This window comes from Egretta garzetta, unplaced genomic scaffold, assembly GCF_000687185.1.
Source record: "Egretta garzetta isolate BGI_Z169 unplaced genomic scaffold, ASM68718v1 scaffold448, whole genome shotgun sequence".
NCBI classification, from domain to species: domain Eukaryota; kingdom Metazoa; phylum Chordata; class Aves; order Pelecaniformes; family Ardeidae; genus Egretta; species Egretta garzetta.
In genome coordinates, this window is record NW_009260497.1 from 621830 (window position 1) to 640852 (window position 19023).

Sequence of the window (19023 nt, forward strand, 5' to 3'; positions counted from 1 at the left end):
GCGGCGGCCCCGTGGCAGCGTGCCCCAAAAACACAAAGCCACCGCTTTTCTGTCACTTCAGCTGCCCCGTTTATCGGGCCCCGCCACGCTGCCGCCTGGTCTCTGTGGAAGGCGCTGAGGAGCTTCCAGGCGAGTCCCCGTGCGGCTGTGGGGGCGCCTGCCGCGTCCAGACGTAACGCTCAGAAACAGCGTGTCCGGGTCTCAGCTCCTGCTCCGACAGGGGATGGGCTTGAAGGTTTTTTCAGTGTTCTCCATCAGGACAAGGTCGTATCTGCACAGCTGCGGTCTGCATAAAAACAGTCGGCAGGAGCCCAAAGTGAAACATGGGCCTTGTGCCATCCCCCAAGTGAGCCCCCCCTGCAGCGGGCTGGAGGCTTCTGTAAGATAAGTCAGTTCTCAAGACACCTTGCTTGAAGCCCACCTCGCTTTAGGTGGCCTTCAAGCCTTGCTGAGGTCAGGAATACCTCGAGCATATTTTCACCCTGTTCCACATCATCTTTTGCTTTCTCTCATGGGAAAACAACAACAAGAAGCCAACGGAGGTATTGGCTATGGAGGTCATGGCTCCCTTGAAGCCAACCTACGCTTGCATGGCCACCAAAATGGGTGGCCCTTCCCTGCTGCTGATTCCCTAGTGTCAGCGTTAGGGATTGTGTGCCTGCTCTGAGCTGAGACCAGGTGTTAAACTGGCTTAGAGCTAGCCCAGCTGATAACTGGAGGAAACAGTTAGGCTTTCACCTGGGGCCACAGGAACATTAGCCCTGGCACAGGGAAGGCCAAGAGGGCAGGACGTCCCTCCCTGCGGCAGTGACTGATTACTTAACCCCCAGGGGGGAGCAGACAGCCTCTGATGAAATGTTTGAGCGTTTTCATCTGCTTTTTAAGAGATTAAATGTGGGTCTGGGGCTGGAAGTGGCTGTGGAGCTGTGGGATAGGAGAAGGGAAGTGCTAGTGAGGTGGAGCTGCAGAAGGACTTTGCTTATTAGACACATACAATCTTATCCTTATTCTAAGACTAAGGTAAGGGTGGCAGACCTTCCTGAACTGCAAAGAAACAGGTTCTGCAGTTTTGTCCTTTTTTTGCTCTGGCTTTCTCGCTCTGTGATGTGCAATCCTTGTTTTAACCCAAATTTAAAGCACGTATAGCTTGATGTTCACACACTATCCTTGCGCACAAGGTTAACCTAAGGGATTCTGTACTTGCCGAGCTCAAGCAGAGAACCCCTCCTCCAAAGGCGCCCTAAAAATCAGGGAAGTTTAAGGGTAGGACCTTAGAGGAGAGAGGTTAAGAAGGTGACTGAAGCAGCTGTAGAAACCTAAAATGACCAGGTAGGTACCGCATGATGATGTGGGCAGTAGTCAGTGCTTTGGGGCATAGTGGCCAGCAGCTCCCAGTTAATGGAATTCCAGGAGTGAATTCATCTCCTGGTTTGTCTGGACATAGAAATTGACTGGCACATAAAAGCTGTATTTGGGGCTAGACATCTGTATTTCCCCATTTCAGCCCAGAGTTCCGGCCTGGGCAGCTCCTCTGTAGCGACTCAAATGTCATTTTGCTGACCAAAGGTTAAAATGTCAGGCCACGTCAGAGTCAGACCGCTATTACATGTTTTCAGTACAATAAGATAACCTCTGTGTTCCAGTCCAGCTATGGGATTTGTGTGCGTGCACTAACAGCAGAATTTATTCCCGAGGTATGTGTGCAAGAATTATTAAATGTAAAATAAATATAATTCTTCCAGATGAACTCAGCCAGGCCAGGCATCTGGGAGATTCATTTACTTCTGTCCAATTTCCAAGAAATAGTTTGTAAACCTCTGCTTACCTTTCTGGATTTGTGAGTGACCGGAACCTCATTTGGAGAATCCTGAGTTTGAATCTGGGGCCAATGACAGATCCTGTGGAAAATGTCAAGGAAATTCTTTCTACGTTTTCAAAGTCCTCATCGAATCCCATTAGCAAAGTGATTTGGTTGTACCGCTGAAACGCTGCAGCTTCTCTAAAGATAAAGCAGACAAGGTGTCAGAGAGTCACCAAGGGAATAGCGCCGGTTTTAATATTTTCAGTATAATATTAGAAATGGTGCTGGGGAGGAGGACTGAACTAGTGATTAGTTTCTGATTTAGGGGAAATGGGTATGGATTCAGGTCTCCAGGTGTGAACCTGCTCAGCCGCTTTTGCACCCAGTTATTTGGGGTGGGAGCAGGGACACAGAGGTCTGATGCTGTTTGCTCTGCTCCTCACTGCGATTCTGCTTTGAACCCGAGTGGACTAGACCCAAATGGTGCTCATACGGGGCTGGCTGTGCAGACCTGACCACCGACTCATCCGTGGAGCTCGCAGAATAGGTTGCTGTATATAAAAACCTGTTTGTAACAATGCTGTAGGGCTGAGGCAGCTCTACAAATGGAAGACTGTACCTTGTGGGGAGATTAATGCCACTAACTAAATTTCTGATAGTCCTCTTCTGGCAAATGCAGCAGAAGAGTCTGTGATACAATGCAGCGTTGAATTAACGGAGAGGAATCTAGCTTCGCAGGATAGGAAAATAGCACAGGCTTAAAAAAAGACATGAAGCCTCATGGGGCTGGGGTTTGACCTTGGTCCTTTTTGACAGGGTGGCCAGTTCCACTTGGAGATACGCATGAAAACTGCATTGGTCTTGGTGCAAAAGCCACAGAGCTGCTCGAAAGAACACTGTGGCCACGCAATACCTTTATATAGCTGGTTGTATGGCCACCATTTTGGGTTTCCCTTATGAAGGTGAAAAGTGTGGATATGACTGGGAGCGTATCCCAGTTGCAACACTCAAAATGATTGGCCTTGTTTAGAAGTTTTAGGAGGCATGAGAAATAGGACGAGTTTTAACCCGTCAAAGGTGTTTACAATGTGCACGTGTAAGTGTTCTGCCCGGTGGGCTGTCGTGCGTGGGGCAGAGCAGGGTGGTCCGGTTGTGCAGCCCTGGGGAGCTGTGCAGATTGCCCGAGTGCAAGCAGATAGGGCGGAGAGAATATGGGCTTGGGAAAACTAGTTGTGCAGGACTTGTTTGGCTGAAGTGTGTCTAGATCAATCAGGAATTTGCATGTCCACATAAACACCATCATTAATTTGCCTCTCCAAGTGGAATGAATTGATTTGGATGTTACATATTCAGGCCCAGGTTCATCCCATCTGTCTTGGGCACCCGGAGCTGGAACAGAATGCTCCCAGGAAAGGGAAGGAGAGAGGGAGAGGTGTGTTTTCCTCCTGCTTTTGTGAAAGCCTCGGACAGTGGAAGACTCACTGGCAGAGATCGTCCACTTCGGTCCTTAAGATGACTGAGAAGGGCCCAAACCAAAGGGCTGGGCTGCCAGCTGGTGTGTGCTGGGGGAGTCTGGGAAAATCTCACAGGGCCAGGCAAGCCCTGAGGCATATTATGCTATCAAGTGTACCAGCAGAGAAATCAGAGGATACCGTGCCTCCTCCCAGATGCAGTTGTACCGAGTGATTTGCTAACATTACCAATCTGATGATCTGTAAAAACTTACGGGTTAACTTTAGATTCTGCCTTCTTCCCAGCTTTATCAGCTAGTACAACACTGAAGGTGCCTCTTCTGGTGTCTTTGTTCCAGGTAATAATATCCACAAAGTAGTGGTAAACTGAGATGAGAGGGGGAGAGAGGGTGATTAGACTCTGCGGGCTCTGCTTTCCAGCCTCCGTCTTTCTCCCATTTGCTCATCCAACACAGCTTGTTTGACTTATCTCTAAAATCTCTTTCTCCTTCTTTTGCAGAGATTTCTAACAGAAATACTAAGAGATGTCTGGGAAAGCACTACAAGTAGGGCTCACACGTGGCATGCAAGATGGCCTCTCTGCACGCTTTTCACTCCCGCCTTTCCTGTTCATTGTCAGATTGCCTTTTCTTTCTCCTGCCCACCTTTGATCCCTTTCATTTCTGTTCTCATCATCTTTCATTTGTCTTCTCTGTCATGGAGCAGAATCGTCTGCTCTGTGCTCTGATCCGTAACTCACTGGATTTGCTTGCTGGCTGGCACTGGAGCTCAGGCCATAATCCCTGCCCATGGCTTGGTATGTTGGTGATCATGAGGGTGAAACCTTTTTTTCACTGATTCCCCCTTGCCTGAATCCTTTCCCTGTGCCTTTCACTTTTATCCAGGGTAGTTTCTTACCTGTTCAGCTCTGACCGTGTCTTTGACTCTCATCATTCTCTTATTTACACAAAAAGAGCGGTGTGTTGTTTTGAAACACAGGTTAGGAACTGCCCTTTTACGTTTCATTTGCATGTTCTCAACAAATTTCCCAGCACCGTAAGCAAGATGAGCCTGTTCTTGCACATCTCTAGTTGGCTTTCACAGCAGTGGGCAGGTCTGCAGGTAAGGAATGTAATGGCAAGACTGCAGACGGACACAATTCTTTCCAGCCAGCCGCTGGCTTTGTTTCTAAAATGCAGGCTATGATACCAATAGCAGCTAACCATCTCTGCTTGGCTCTTGCTGAAGGGGGCAATGCACAAAGAAAAATCGTCTCAGAAATCTTAGCCACTTACCACAAAACGGCTCTTTGTCCGCTGTATCAAAAAACACACTTGTCACTGGATGGCTCTGTTGTGTTAAATAGTTTTTCCACTTATGGGCATAATAACCTATAGATGACAGTTTGGAAATGAAACAGAGAGTTACTGCACAGGTATATAAGCAACTAAATTGCTGAAAGTAATGAAGCAAGTGTTTAAGAAATAGTATATTGCTTGCCAGCTGCAAGGCAGCACTGCGACACATGCTCCCATCCTCTGTAGGCTCATGCCAGGGCTTAATTGTGTAACTAAAGCCAGAGTGTCTAAATACACCTGGTTACTGTTCAGCACTTATTTTAAGATGGATCTTTTCCCACATTTGATATCCATGGTCAAGAAGGATTTCGTTTTGCAGTGCAGAATGAAAATCATCCCCTTAGCTTTGCAAGTTCACTTCTGGAAGCGTTGGGGTTTCTTAGCATCAATGTTTCAGAAATGGCAAGGCCAAAGCTGGGCTGTCACATCCAGGCTGGGTCAGTTACAGAAAAGCAGAATACCCTTTGTTCACCCCTCTGCCATTCTGTTTAGAGCCAAGAGGGGTTTGTGGTGCTGAGAATTTCATACAAAAGATTCTGTTTTAGCAAGCATGTGCCCCTATCCCTCGAAGTCTGCAACTAACGAACTTTAGTTCATTGTTTTTGTGACTTTAGTGGTAAAGATCCCAAGTCTGGTTTTGGCTTTTCTAGTTCAGGATCCTTTACGTGGGGATTTCAGTTCTAGATCATAAGGTGATGTGACCATACAAAGAACAGGGAAATTTCTCGGGCCTCTTTTGCCTGCAGCAGAGCCTTGTACCTCTGCAGAAGTCAAGGAGAGGCCACCTCAAAAACCTCAATGGAAATAACTTACATGCTTTCGCAAAGCACCGGGGGGAGGTTAGTCCTTTAGCAAAACTTTGGTCACGCACCAAGTCACAGTAACGATGGGCAGCTCTGTCAGACCCGTGTGTTCAGGACATCTTTAAGTTCCCTGGATCCTTACCTAGGACGGGGCATGGCATAGGCCAAAAAGTTTCGCAGCTGGTACATTTGCCGTTCCTGTAATTTCTGTATGAGTCACATGGGTACGCAGTAATATTGCAGCTCTCTCTCAGGGATGACATGAACAGGAAAACAGACCTCTGGTGGTCACATTTGAAATACTGCAATCCTTAATCATATATGGGGAAGAAATAGTTTGTTAGCAATCCTCATGCTTCAGGAAAACGATATTAACACACTTGCAAAAACAGGACACGCCAGCGGACAGTCACACTGACCAGTTTGAACACAACAGATTGTACTGGGGAGCACTGGGCTGTGGCAGAACAGTAAGTGGGTGCTAGCCTCTCCCTCTGAGTACACTTGGCTCTGCCTGTGTCTACTTTACTTTTTTTCTTGTCTTCTTTTGGTTCTAAAAGCATATTTGTTCGTATTGTTACTGCGGTTCCAGAGGATCCAGCTATGGATCCTCCTCCGTCTCGGGTGTTCTCATCTTCCCTCTGAGCTCAGGCCTGACAGCTGGATATTGCTTTTTTTCTTCTGCACATGGCCTTCCATTTTGGTGTAAAAAAACTCTTTGGAAAGACCTAACTAATGAAGTGAGTTGCTGCATGAGCAGCAAAATGAGCAAAGCCTCATTTCCTATGGATTTTTGTTTCAGGCTGGTTTCCTATGTAGATTCTCTTGGGTCTGATAAGGGTTGAGTTCACATTACTGCTTTTTCTTCTGTCAGGTATCTCCTTCACCCAACCCTCATAAAACCAGTTCTGCTGCTGGGCTGTCTTGCAATCAAGACTGGGGCTCTACCTGCCAGACGGCACTGTCAGCACCGAGAAAGGCGCATTGGATTTGGTGTAACTGCCTACCCCACATTCATCTCGAACTTGTTTTCTGAACAGGTTCTTGCCATTGCTAGTCCTTGGGGTTTTGTATGTGTTCTAAGTAATTAAAAAAAAAATTTAAAAATCTCACTGTTTTCTAAACATAGTCATGAAATGCAGGCACAAATCTACCCAATGACTTTTTACAGGGAAAATTAATCCCATTTGCATCTGTGACAGAGAACAGAAGGATCACTCCTGACTCGTATGCCTGCCTGGTGCACATTGGCTAAATTCCTGTTACATCAGTGTGCCGCATCAGTGCTGGGAAGAGATTGCTGTCATGGCTTTCCTGGAATATGGTTTTCATGTATTTTCTAAGCAGTGATGATATTTCCCTGGCCTTTTCCTCTTTTCTGATTGGAAATATTTTGTCAGTGTCCGTGCAATTCAAGGCAGAATTAATTACCAGAAAATATTGTTGGTGGACAGCCAGGCTGGTCGGTCCCGCCGTTGGGGTAGAAGTCTATGTGGCCTAGTGCTTCTGTGTAACCTAGTCCTGACAAAAGAAAGTATCAGAGGTGCGGGGAGGGAATATTAAGTTGTAAAATGCAGAAGAAGGAAACATGAGAAACTCACTGGAAAAAATAGCTCTAGCTTGCCTGCCTGTGCAGGAATATTAATGTCATTCATCTATTTAGGCAGCAGGCCAAATGGTTGTGACCCAGCTGTGTCATTTTAGCAATGGTATCAAATAGCTAGAATAAGTCTGTGCGTGTGTCGGTACAAAAATTGGCTTTTTGTATCGCTGCATGCGGGAGAGGAAAAGGGATGCATTGCTGTGCTGCTGAAGTCTGAGTTCTCGGAGGGACTGGGAGAAGACGAGGGGCAGCAATGAGGTCAGAAAGCCAAATGCTGGGGGTAGGACGCTGGTGGGAGCAGAGCGGAGGGCTTGCTGGCCCGGCTGGTGGATGGGAAGCCATGCTGTGCACTGTCTGGGAAAGGAGGGGGCCAAGGGGGATTCCTGATTCACCTAGAGGAAGGTTTAGCCCACGGGAGGTGGGATGAAGAGTGGAAGCATCATGCAGGGAGCCACGGGGGCTGGGGATAGCGGATCCACTGTGCAAGGCGTGGAGCTGCGTGGCTAGCTTCGGAGGTGCTGCGTGCGTGGCTGCAGCCTGACCCCGCAGTGCGGCGTTAGGTGGAACTGCTCTGGCAGGACTGCATGCTGCGCTAAGCCTAAAGTCCTTGTACTTCACGGGCCACTAGAACGGCAGCATGTTTTGAAATGCAGATAAACCAGTAGCTCCCAAGGGAGGGCAATGCAGGACCACAGAGCCCTTCACGGCACCGGGTAAGGAGACTGCTGTCCTCCTGGGCCACAGGAGTGAGGATCCCCCAGCACTGCCACCTACCAGAGCCCCCGCTTTCCTGTGCTCCCCATCAGTCTCTAGCTTGCCTCATGCTGGTGAAGAGGAGAAATGTCACATACCATCAGTGTCCGAGTGAATGACATCAACAAACTGTGCATCTGTAGGGTCCAGCCTCTCGCTAGGTGGCTTTCCTCTGTACAAGGGGCCTGCTGGGTCAAGGCCTGTGACATAAAACCATGAGTGTGGCATCACTTCAGCTCCACTCAAGGTGAACATCTATCCTCAAAGCCAGAGGACTGGCAGGAAGAAGGGCTTACCTGTGATTCTTCCAAGGGTACCATCAAACATCTGTCCCACAAAGCCAGAGATGTGCGCTCCCAGGCTCACTCCGATCATGTGCAAGGAGTCAAGGGATGCTCCATCAACCTGAGATTTAAAAATATTCGTGGTTACAGATTAGAGGTACACAAAAGGCATAAAAAATATCAGGAGGAGGAATGTAAATGCATCTCCCTGCTTTTCCCACATTTTCCCCTGGTGTGTTCCCCTTCGATTATCCCATGGTACAACTGGCACTCACGTTGAAGGCCCGTATCTGAGAGCACTGCGATGAGAACAGTTCAGGCAGTGGTTGTATTTTATTGTGGCAGTGACTGCAAGTGAGGACAGGGATGAGTATCCATGGGCCCCATGGGTACGAATCCAGCTGCCCACGTGTGGTTGCTGCAAGGCATTAGCAGACACGATGATCCTAGTGATCCAGTGTCATCATTGACTGTGCCTGGGCAGCAGCTTAGAGGAGCTGTAGCTGATCCCCATAAGCCGACTTTAGGACAGCAGAAAGTGGAAGTAGCATTTCTATGCGTGGGAAAACATATCTGTAGAGTTTTGTATCCAGAAATGTAGATATTTAGAATGTAAACTGAATATTGCAACAAAATACCATCATATCAAGTCCAAGGGTATAATTTGACACTGCAGTATAGCCGCACTTCCAAAAATGAATGCGTTCCTTTTTAGGAGTTTCTTTACCCAGACACCCTGCTGTGTTTAAAGAGTTCCTTTGCGCCCTTTACATACCGTGCATTAATGACTATATCATAGCGTGAACATTCAACTCACCAACATTTCATCGATAAGTTTCTTCAGAATCTCAGCAACTTTCTTGCAGTTTCTGGCAGCATTACTGTAGATGAGGGTTGTTGCCCCCTGGTTCCAGTCAACAAGGATGACGTTCATGTCTTCTGCAGAAAGCAGGAGGCGTACCAAGTCAGGGATCCAGACCGGAGTAGAGCCTGTGAGTCGGTATCCGTGGATGATGAAGGTGGTTTTCTTGGTCACATCTAGATACTGGGAGGCTGCAGAATCAAGCTCCTCAGCACAGTTTGGGTTCTGCCTGGTATAGAGCAGCAGCTTCACTTTCAGGTCTGTTCCTATCAAAGCGTCGCCGAAGCTGAGAGCTGTGAATGCAGGGCATGTCTCCCGGGGATCTGAAAAGAGCACAGCGTGGCAAGCCTGCGGTTAGCACTGGTGCGTTTGCTTTGACCTTTTCTACCTGCCAGCCCTGTGCAGTCACAGGTATGTGTGTTGTCAGCTGTCTGAGCCGGGGCTGCTCCTTTCCTCTCCATCATGTTCATGAGTGGAGTTACCCTGAAACTTGGGTTTTCTTGCCATGTTAGAACAAAGACAGCAAGCGTACCTTCTTGGAGCAGCATTCCCTGAACCAGCACAGTCCTGCTTCCGCTAGCAGCTGGGAGATAGCATGGAATTTCTCAAAGAATCCCACTAGTGCGAGGACAGTAACAGAGACTGACAACTAGGATGGTTGCTGTATTGGTTTGAGCACACCCAGGTGCTCTGGACAGGTTCTAGGGTAAAGAGAGACCCTCGTGGTTTGTTTGTAAGTCCAGTCTGGAGCTGACAAGGTGTAGAAGATCTTGCTGTTGTGAGGGGCAGCTCAATGCTTCATTTGTGTTTGCAGATGCAGCCTGCTATTTCAGACTGTGAAATGGGGCACCCTTTGACTGCATGAGATATGTTACTGATAATGCTTTATACACAGCTGAAGAATAACTGAATTTTATGTAAGTGCTGCTTTACAAGACAGTCTCTGCCATTTGAAAGCCTGTCTTTGTTCCTTGCTTTTTCAGCAGAACACCAGCTGAGCCTTCAGGGTCCAATACAATCTCCAACAGGGCACTGGCAGGGAATGGAACAACTGTCTCCAGACAGACATTGCTTACGAAGGCCCTCCCAGGTTTCACAGCCTTTTCCTGGCTTGCAATCCTTTTCCTCAAATCCCCTTAATGTTATTGAAGGACCCTGTGGGAGAAAGCGTCTCTCACACATATGCCCTGGGCTGCAATAATTGTTCAGGCTGCAGTTGCTAGAGAAATCTTCCCGATCGTTGTTGGGCTGTGCAGTAGGTAGAAGGGTTTAGAAAACCTGCAGCTGTAAGCTAATTGTGCTCTAGCAAATCTCCAATTCTCTGTGCATTTTAATTTCTAAATGATGAAACTCTCAAAGTTTCTATGAACAACTTTCCCTTTTCTCCTACGGAAATCAGGAGCATGAGAGTGATATAAATGCTATGCACCCAGCACATAAAATAATCTGTTCAGTTACCATAGTTCTGCTAATTACTTTGTAGAAGCCCCAGGAGCTCCAGAAATAAAAGTTAATAGGCTAAAAGGATGTTGCAGTTAAGTCCAACTGGATATTTTAAATTGCTTCAGAAATAAACTTTTAACATTTGAAATCCACGGAGTCCTTCCTGTATAAGGCCTATGGTAAAATAGGAATAGCGGGACAGGAGTGGTGGAAAATGAGCCCTTGGTCAGGCCTGGTGAACACTGGTTGAAATCAGTGGCCTTTGAATTGAGGGTGTTCGGCTTCAGTCGGGGCTCCCAGGGACAGCGTGACTCTGGGCCCTGCTTGCAAGAATGAAGGTGACCTGCGTGGTTGTCTCCTGACCACCTTGCTCTCGCCTCGTTCTTACAGTGCCAAGATGCTCCCGAGAAACAAGCAGCAAAGAGTTCTCCTGTGACACCGCTCGTGTGGAGATCTCAAAGTGACTAGCAGAGAAAAGTTACCAATTTTTGCTGATACGTGCCAGCATACACAGTGATACTCAACAACTGACCTCTAGGTGCTACTGCAACATAAAAAAAAGTATTTTTTTTACTAATAACTAGAAATTGTTTTAGTTATTACATAGTATTATTATATAGTATTGTTAACCATCTTTACTGCCACTGAAACTGTAGAAAAACAGGCAGAAATGCCGGGCAAGAATTACTTCTATATGGTGCAAGATTGCACCGATTGCTTAATTTGTTCCTATGTCTCCTGCATTGTGCTGAGACTTGCCCAGAGGAGCCCTATGTTTGTCACCAGAACAGCCCAAACCTTCTGGTAAAGAAGAGTTGATGCTGATTGGCATTTGTAATTGAATTGTTTAAAAAGCCTTGTTATATCTGCACCAAGTCTGTTAGATTTGCTGTTTTGATCAACAAAATCAGATCAGTGCTAATAGCAGGGGAGAACCTGCCAGCTTCTCTTCTGGCAGGCTGGTATGTGTCCCAGACTTATCCACCACGTGTTACAAAAACTGACACGTGAGGACAGCCGGTTACCCTGCCTTTGCTCTTCGTTCTGATAAGCACGGCAAATCCTACCCAAATGGCTGGAGTTGAAACTCCAACAAGATTTCTCTGATGGGACCAGAAGCTTATTGAGATTAACTCTGCAAGCAAGTAAGTGAGGTGGAAACTCACGGCCTGGCACTGGACTTAACCCATGTCCAACAGACCACTTCCCTCCAGGAAAGGTGAGTAAGCATGGCAATTAACCCAGTGTCCCATTAATTTGCTCCCAGCCCTGTCTTGGCCATTAGGTTGCTGAACAGCCTCAGGCAGTTCACTTGTCTCCCTCTGCTCAGTTTTCTGATATGTAAAATAGGCCGTCAAACAGCAGTTTCCTGGGCAAGGTGCTCTGACAGCTGACAACCAATCTCTTAAACTGGTGTTCCTATGTGGGAGGTGAGCATCTTTTGTCTCGAGCTTGAGATCAGCCTCTGAGGCATTATTGCAGCAGGAGGGGCACCTCCAGAATGACTCGGTTCTGAAGTTACCTATGTGTCTATATATATTCTGAAGTGACATGCTCCCAGGTGGGAGCATTGTGGTCATGAGAATGGGCCCAGGCAGACTTCGTGGTATTTACTGAAGTCAGTGCTACTTAAGACCTGCATTCTCCTGGTCTCTCTCATTCCTTTCTTGGAGGTGGTGTTTGGAGGCTTTATCTTCCTTCTGTCCTGGATGTTCATCCTATAGACTGTCAGGGTTTGCAATAGTGACGTTTTGGGACTGTGATCTTGAGTCTGCCTGCATGAATTGAATAGCAGATGAGTTTTTTAACTCCGCCAGTCTGTCCCCTTGCAAAGTGAAGTTCCAAGGGACTTTCACTTCAGGGGGTGAGTGGTCACTTGGTCAGATTTGTGGTTGTCCTAGCTGTGGTCCTTGGGGGACTGCATTGCCACACGGAGCCTGCAAAGGGGGCTGCTCACCCAGTCAATGCCTTGCATGCACCTCAGATAAAAGCGTTGGCTGCTTCTGCATCTGTCTGCAGTTTCACTGACACTCAGAACACTGTCACCTTGCCCAGGCTTTTTACAGTGTGTTTCAACAGACTGGTCCTATGCATCAATAATGAAGTCTTCAGCTTTAAGCACACTTTGCTTCCACACAGCAAATCTCAATAGCGTTATTGAAGAATTCCATCACTTTTCCAGAGAGAGAGTGTGCCCTCTACCTCTTAAAATCATCCTCAGTATCTCACTGGGTTTCCTTGGTGCCTTTTCACACAATTCTCTTTTTCCATTTATTGTTACTACATTTCCTGCAGCATATTTAACAAACTAAGCAAAACATGACCCCAAGATTCCTCCAGAGAACCTGATGAAATACATGTTAGTATTTATAAGAATACTGTTTTGCTTTTTTTTAATTCCTGTTTGTTTTCCTTACAAAGCAGAGAGCTTGACTTGCTCCCATGTGTATGCTAACACAAGGCAGTACATTTGTTTATTGTTACACAGGTTGATGCTTGATAGGGCTGTGAGGCTATCAAATGAAGCTTATTGTTCATAAATGGCAATTCATCCTTTGAATCTGTCATAGAAGACACTGCTGAAAAGAAATCATTCTTCTCTGAAGATTTCAAATGACATTTTCAGTGTCGATGGATAGTACTTATGTAAGAGAAATGTTTGCAAATTGAGGAAAAGATAATAAAAATGACTTCTGATTTTACCTTTGGAACGCTTAGAGCTGACTACATTCATGTAACTAGTATAATTTGCTTTGCCAAAATAAATAATGCTAGTGAAAAACCCTACACAGTAACTATAATGCAGAGGGTGGATACATTCATGTTTCTGCAAAGCACAGAAAGAATGTTGTATCTGACAAAAACATTCAAAACACAGGGCTAATTTCTTACCTGTTTTCACCCCATACAAAAGGCAGATGAACATGATGCACAGCCTCAGCATATGGACTTCCACATGAAACTTCAACGGGTAAAAGGTTTTAAGGATCCCACAGTTTCTTTGGTATGTGCCTGCTGTCTCTGACAGCAGTTTGCTCTCTTTTTCTTCCCGTAACAGTAGGTGTGGTGAAAGGAGGAAGTTACCAGACAAGAAATTAAGACCAGTCTTCAGTTATACAACTAAAGCTTCTTCTTAAAAAGGTGGGGCATCTATTCTACCAGGTTTCCTTATTTTAAATATAGTTTGCCCTGGGGAATGACTAATCAAAGATACAAATGGTTTGGTATCACACTGTAAGCAGCAGTTTGACTACATGTGTTGAAACTAAGGAAATTATTGCACATCTGTTTGTCTTTTGCAAAGAATGTCAAAAGGCAGCAAAGAATGTCGGGTGTCACTGCAAGTCTGATAAGGATCTGGGCTGGGCCAGCACTTGGTTTCACAGGGCCCTAGGCTGGTAGCATTCGTGATGATCCCTGCTGTCACATGTCCCTCTGGCTTTCCTGAGGGCTGTGGCCCAGCATCCCTTCTGTCATCTCAGGCAGGAGGCAGATGTCACAACATCGTGACAAAGGGAAGGTGCATTGGGTTTGGCGTGGCAAGGTTCTGGTAGCGTGGGGGGCTACAGGCGTGGCTTCTGCGAGAAGTTGCCAGAAGCTTCCCCAGTGTCCGATAGAGCCAGTGCCAGTTGGCTCCAAGATGGACTCGCCGCTGGCTAAGGCTGAGCCCATCAGCGACGGGGGTGATAATGTATTTAAGAAGGAGGAAAAAAACCCGTGCAACCGCAGCCAGAGAGAGGAGTGAGGATATGTGAGAGGAACAGCCCTGCAGACACCAAGGTCCATGCAGAAGGCGTAAGAGAGCGTGAGAGAGGGCAGCGGAAGAGAGAATAGGGATGGCTGCTGGAGAGAAGCTGTCTGGTAGCTTTGCCTAATGTTTTCTTCGCAAATTCTTCTAACGTAGGCCCAGGAAAGGGAACATGGGGAGGATCAGAAATGCCTCATTACGCACAGGCTCTGTTTTTTTCCCCCTGGTGGTTATCCAATGAGGAGCTGAACTATTAAGAGTTACCAGCTGCATAGCTGTTTCTTTGGTCCATGCCACACATACCAAGCTTTTTGACTTTGCTAATTCTTGGGTTAATCCTTAACTCTGCCTGCTGGTGGGTCTGCAGCTCCTTCTTGTTCAGACAAGTGCACGCTGCTTGTCTGGCACAGGCAGGGCTTACACCTCAGACAGAGGAGCGCACCCAGCAACACATGTGTTTTTTTTTCATAAGCACCTTGAGCTCTCCATCCTCATGCAGCTCAGCAGTCACAGTCTCACAGGACGTGTGCTGTGCTGTGATGCCATTTGGTAGTCACACAGGCAAAAGTTTGGTTTTTTGTTACTTTGAAGAGGATAAACATTGAGAAAAGACACCAAAAAACTTCTGTGGAGTCTGGAAGCTGCAAGCTCCAGGGAAGTGCTTTTTTTGATGCCCTGGCAAAAGAAAATCCTCTGAAACATTGTTTTCCTTCCAGTTCCGTTCTCACCTCTACCAGTACTCCTCAAGCCTGTCAAAATATTTTCTCCTTCGCAAGTTCTGCCAATGGTGTGAAGGAATCGGTCCAACAGTGAAACATGCAAGATGAACAGAAGGCTTTTACCTATTGCAAAAGGCATTTGAAAACCAGATATAAAATGAGAGAAATCAAGAGGGCCTTGTCTTTCTTCTCAGCGCAAAAAGAGGTAACAATTTATTGCCTGAAGCTAAGCCCTGCTTGTTTCTTTTTCCCCATCACTTTCCTCAGATTTCCATTTCTCATCTGACATGGCTCATCCAAGTGGCTATCAGTTCAACGGGTGGTATGCTGGCACTGGCAGGCTCTTCCCTGTAACCCTCTATCATCCCTCAACAGGCAACGATTTTGAGTAACCACCATTTTAGCATGAATTAGACTGTCTGTTTACAGTACGAGTATTGGCAAAGGTACCCAGGATGTCAGTGCTGGAAATGCTGTCCAACCGCTACCACCAAATCCTGAGATGAGTTCAAATAACCACCTGTGTTTTACAGATCACCCGAATCCGACTGACCAGTCCTTCATGCCTGCCCCGCACAACCTTCCTCAGCCACACACTAGTTAAAGATGGTAACAACTGAGGGGTGTTTTTTGTACACTGAACTCTAAACACAGAATGCACAGGAATAATTCTTGGGGCGTGAGCCTTCAGAGTCAGAAATGATGTCACCGTGAGCTTTGAAATCAGTAACAACTCAAGACAATAAAACCTACTTCTTTTATCACATGTAGAAAACGTTTAAGATCAGAATTGGCACCAACTTATGAACAATTTAACAGAAGATATGAAATAATTTTACATAAGAGAAACATTCTGATACTAGCTCTGAGGTGTCAGATAGCCATTGTTATTTCACACTTGTTATAGAAGCATTTGAAACTCTGTTTGGTCACTGTGAGTAGAACCATTGTTTGAATCCCAGCCTTTTTCAGAAACGTTGTTTCCTCCTTATGACAGCGATGGTCAGCTGAAAAATATTTTTTATATTGCAGTCCGGCATCTACTGCATGAGTTCTCACCGATTCACTAGTTTCCCGTGGGTGGAACGTTTTCATGGAGGTACTGGAGAGCCAAATCTGTCCACTTCATTTCTTGCTCTTTCACAGACTCGGTTGTGCCACCGTTGTCTTGCTCTGGTTCGGGAAGCTCATTCTGAGAACAAAACATAGGTACGATTTGTTCCCCACATAACATGCTTCCTGAAAGGAGCAGGTTACTGAGACTTCATACAGATAAATACAAAAATCCACAAATGAGACCAGAGGGTGCAGCTGAACAATACATATCATACATACTGATCCACTTAAAAATACTGAGCCCAGTTATGAACAATGTTCTTCTCACATGATTATGGTGCTTCATCTGAAAGGTAAATTGGTTTCCTGGGATCCTGGGGCTTTGCTATACACTCAGACTGTACACGCAGTGAAGAAGGAGAATATATAGCAAATGCAAAATAAGTAAATAATACTACGACGTAATTATTCCATTGCTTGTTTGCAATGTGTTTCTTTTGCTGTTGCCAAGAATACAGATACTGCATTTATTACAGCTGGTATTAAGACAAAAGTAACATGTGACTTTCCTGCAGCAGGTGAGAAATCCTTCCCCTTTCTATACGCTGAACACAGGTCTGGCTGTGCTATATCAACAGCAGACGTCAGAAACCCCTGCCGGGTGCAGCACAGAGCTGCTCATGACACAGTAAGGAGGAAGTATAGTTCAACTGAGATTTCATTTTCCTTCCTTATATTATTTGTTCTCTGTGTTGCTGTAGTGCTGCAGTCACACACAGTGTGTGTTATTCTGCCAGATACCATTTGGGCAAGAATTCCGAGTTCTAGATCTCTGGAAATCCCAGCATGAGCGAAATAAAATTTTTCAGTTTTGAGAACAAGCGTATGATTCAAGCCCCTTTGAGTTCACGGGAATCTCTCGAGTGAGCACTGGATCAGATGCTCAGGACAGGCTCAAAGACCGCTTTACAGCCATCCTGTTTGCTCCTTTACAATGCCGCCGAGTAAGTCTCCTGTGAATTTGTGCTGGTTTTTGGTTTTTTTTTTCTACATGATCAGAGCCAATTCCATCCCTGGGGATCTTTAATATGCACAGCCAGGCCTGTTAGTTGATGAGGCTGCTCTGAGGCTGCCACCTGTATCTGACTGTAAGCAGCTCAAGAGTTGGCTGTAAGGAATGAAACAGTAATGTTTGGACACAGGGTGAAGGCAAATGTCAGCAAGGAACTAGTTTATAACATTCGGCCTGCCTAATAAAGGTTATCCCGAGCAAAGGGGGGGTTGGGCTCTTGTAGCTGAGAATCACAGTTCTGCAAGATCACTCCCTCAAGCCCAAATCTTGGCAGGAAAACCCACGTGCTGTATATATGGATTTTGGAGGTGTGTAGCTGCTCCTTGCCCTCTCTGAAAAGACAGCGGTGTAAGGGCTAAAGCTTGAGCCGCGTCACTAGCGATTTGGAAATGTCCCTGTGCTGAAAGAAACTAGCAGCCTATCAATGCCCATGATCTTAGCATGACCGCTTTGTCAGTGCTAGCCAGGGCAAAGCTTGCGTACCAGAGAGAACAGGGAAAGGGAAAATCCTCAGACACCTCTCACTTCCCTGGTAGTTCCCAAATGGCTACGGAAGACATCAGAGGGGCATCTGAAGCTTCCACTCGGGGATTTGTGAGATCAGAGGTAGCTTTTCCCCAGCTGGATCTCTGGCCTCACAGCTCCACAACAACCTGCATGCTGCCTGAACAGGTAACTGCCATGCGTTGGATGCAGTGCTGCAAGCACGAGTCCCAGCACAGATGCCCGTTTGTTATCCTTGAACTGGCAACAGCAACAGTATATTTGGAAAAGGCTGATTAGGAAGGCATTTGAAAAATTTTCAGCTTCTTTTAATGGAATTTCAGAAAGTGGAAATAAAGCGTAACCAAGACTGCAATGGTCAGCATGAGGCTGATCCTCTCTGTTCTACAAACCAACTGGGAAACCACCTAAACCACTTGTAACATGAAGGGGGAGCACAGAGGAAGGACGAATCTACTCCCTGATGCCCAACCCAGAACTGTACACTGGGAAGGGCACCCCAGTTCTGAGGAGATATGGCAACTAGGTAGGGGATGGGGGAGAGAAACATGCCCTTGTCTGCACGCAGGAATGACTGGCATGCAGGACAGAAAAACAGCAAGTCAGATCCATCCCGGGAACCTTCAGTACAAATAAGCTGCACCCCAAGCAATACTCTCTGTGCCGTTTCTTGGAAGGGGCTGTGGTAAACACACCGGTCTTAATGCAGATCGATAAGTAGCAATTCACCTACCAGAGGGATAGCCACATCCTCATACGGCAATTTATCTTCCCTCCATGCGTCATCGATCAAATCCAGGATTCGGCCGTCCCTTTGCACTTCACTGTCCATCGTTGTAGCAGGCAAGTACAGCTAAATCTGTGACACGAAGCAGATGCTATTTCTAACATCCACATCCCCAGCCATGCAGCTGGAGTTTGGACTACAGGCTTGCTCCAGTTTTGATCCAAATATTATGCAATTATCAAGCCTAAACTTTTATGGAAAACCTCAGTTTTCCTAATCCATTCAAAAAAGGGTCGTAACTACAGGAGAACTACTTAATCTGAAAAGAACACTGTCAAACAGAATTGCAAGATTGATGAATATATAATACTAGCTTGTTGTTATTAATTATAGACATTTACATGTGTTTATCGTGACTGAGCTTTAGAGGTCTCTTTCAAGTGAGCTTGAGGACCGTCTTGAGCTCTCCAGTCCCCTCTAACTGCACAGAACTGCTGCTATTTGCTTGCTGCCCACTCGCTTTTGGTCCCCTACGAGTGCTGTAACTCACCCGTGCCTTCGCAGGTCCAGGAGAGAGCCAGAACAAAGGATTTGATGGCAGGCAAAACATTGCCAAAACCTGGAGCCTGGTCAACTGGTAAAACTTAAGTGTGGGAAACTGGTAAAACGGGAGAAAAATAAGACCCGTCCTCCACCCTCAGCTACCCTAGTCATTCCAGGGGTTTCTTGTGTCCGTTTGACTGGGGCATTGGCCCTGCTGGAAATGTCACCTCAGGACTCACCCCTGCCTGAGGCCTGCCGGACAGCAGCCCGAGCAGGCAGCTCCAGCGCTGGGAACC

General features: G+C 46.4%; 2 protein-coding genes across 6 annotated transcripts; both read right to left on the reverse strand.

Annotated features, from left to right (window-relative positions):
• Positions 1 to 106: 106 nt before the first annotated feature.
• On the reverse strand, positions 107 to 13382 carry LIPH (lipase H). Of its 3 annotated transcripts, none has more exons than XM_035900006.1 (10): positions 13251 to 13382; positions 8871 to 9238; positions 8066 to 8174; positions 7868 to 7969; positions 6845 to 6934; positions 5556 to 5723; positions 4548 to 4643; positions 3528 to 3639; positions 1826 to 1999; positions 107 to 286 (listed from the first exon to the last, which is right to left on the reverse strand). In XM_035900006.1, the coding sequence occupies exons 1-10, from the start codon at positions 13300 to 13302 to the stop codon at positions 202 to 204; spliced, it is 1356 nt and encodes a 451-aa protein (XP_035755899.1). In that variant the 5' UTR covers positions 13303 to 13382; the 3' UTR covers positions 107 to 201. The 3 variants fall into 3 exon arrangements, with proteins under 3 accessions (XP_035755899.1, XP_035755900.1, XP_035755901.1); XM_035900007.1 differs by having other exon boundaries at positions 206 to 286; positions 1826 to 1898; XM_035900008.1 differs by lacking the exon at positions 6845 to 6934 and having other exon boundaries at positions 206 to 286; positions 1826 to 1898.
• Positions 13383 to 14914: 1532 nt separating this feature from the next.
• On the reverse strand, positions 14915 to 19012 carry ANAPC13 (anaphase promoting complex subunit 13). Of its 3 annotated transcripts, XM_035900004.1 has the most exons (4): positions 18735 to 19012; positions 18191 to 18316; positions 15885 to 16017; positions 14915 to 14948 (listed from the first exon to the last, which is right to left on the reverse strand). In XM_035900004.1, the coding sequence occupies exons 2-3, from the start codon at positions 18287 to 18289 to the stop codon at positions 15892 to 15894; spliced, it is 225 nt and encodes a 74-aa protein (XP_035755897.1). In that variant the 5' UTR covers positions 18290 to 18316; positions 18735 to 19012; the 3' UTR covers positions 14915 to 14948; positions 15885 to 15891. The 3 variants fall into 3 exon arrangements, with proteins under 3 accessions (XP_035755897.1, XP_035755896.1, XP_009642716.1); XM_035900003.1 differs by lacking the exon at positions 14915 to 14948 and having other exon boundaries at positions 15552 to 16017; XM_009644421.2 differs by lacking the exons at positions 14915 to 14948; positions 18735 to 19012 and having other exon boundaries at positions 15552 to 16017; positions 18191 to 18713.
• Between the last annotated feature and the right edge of the window lie 11 nt (positions 19013 to 19023).

What these genes read in the sequence shown, in the direction of transcription:
- LIPH (XM_035900006.1), bottom strand. Translation starts at nt 13,302, where the DNA reads ATGCTGAGGCTGTGCATCATGTTCATCTGCCTTTTGTATGGGGTGAAA. An exon ending in TACCCTTGGAAGAATCACAG is followed by an intron (nt 7,970 to 8,065) that starts GTAAGCCCTTCT and finishes TTTATGTCACAG; the next exon opens with GCCTTGACCCAGCAGGCCCC. An exon ending in TCCACCAACAATATTTTCTG is followed by an intron (nt 5,724 to 6,844) that starts GTAATTAATTCT and finishes TATATGATTAAG; the next exon opens with GATTGCAGTATTTCAAATGT.
- ANAPC13 (XM_035900004.1), bottom strand. Translation starts at nt 18,289, where the DNA reads ATGGACAGTGAAGTGCAAAGGGACGGCCGAATCCTGGATTTGATCGAT. An exon ending in AGGATGTGGCTATCCCTCTG is followed by an intron (nt 16,018 to 18,190) that starts GTAGGTGAATTG and finishes TTTTGTTCTCAG; the next exon opens with AATGAGCTTCCCGAACCAGA.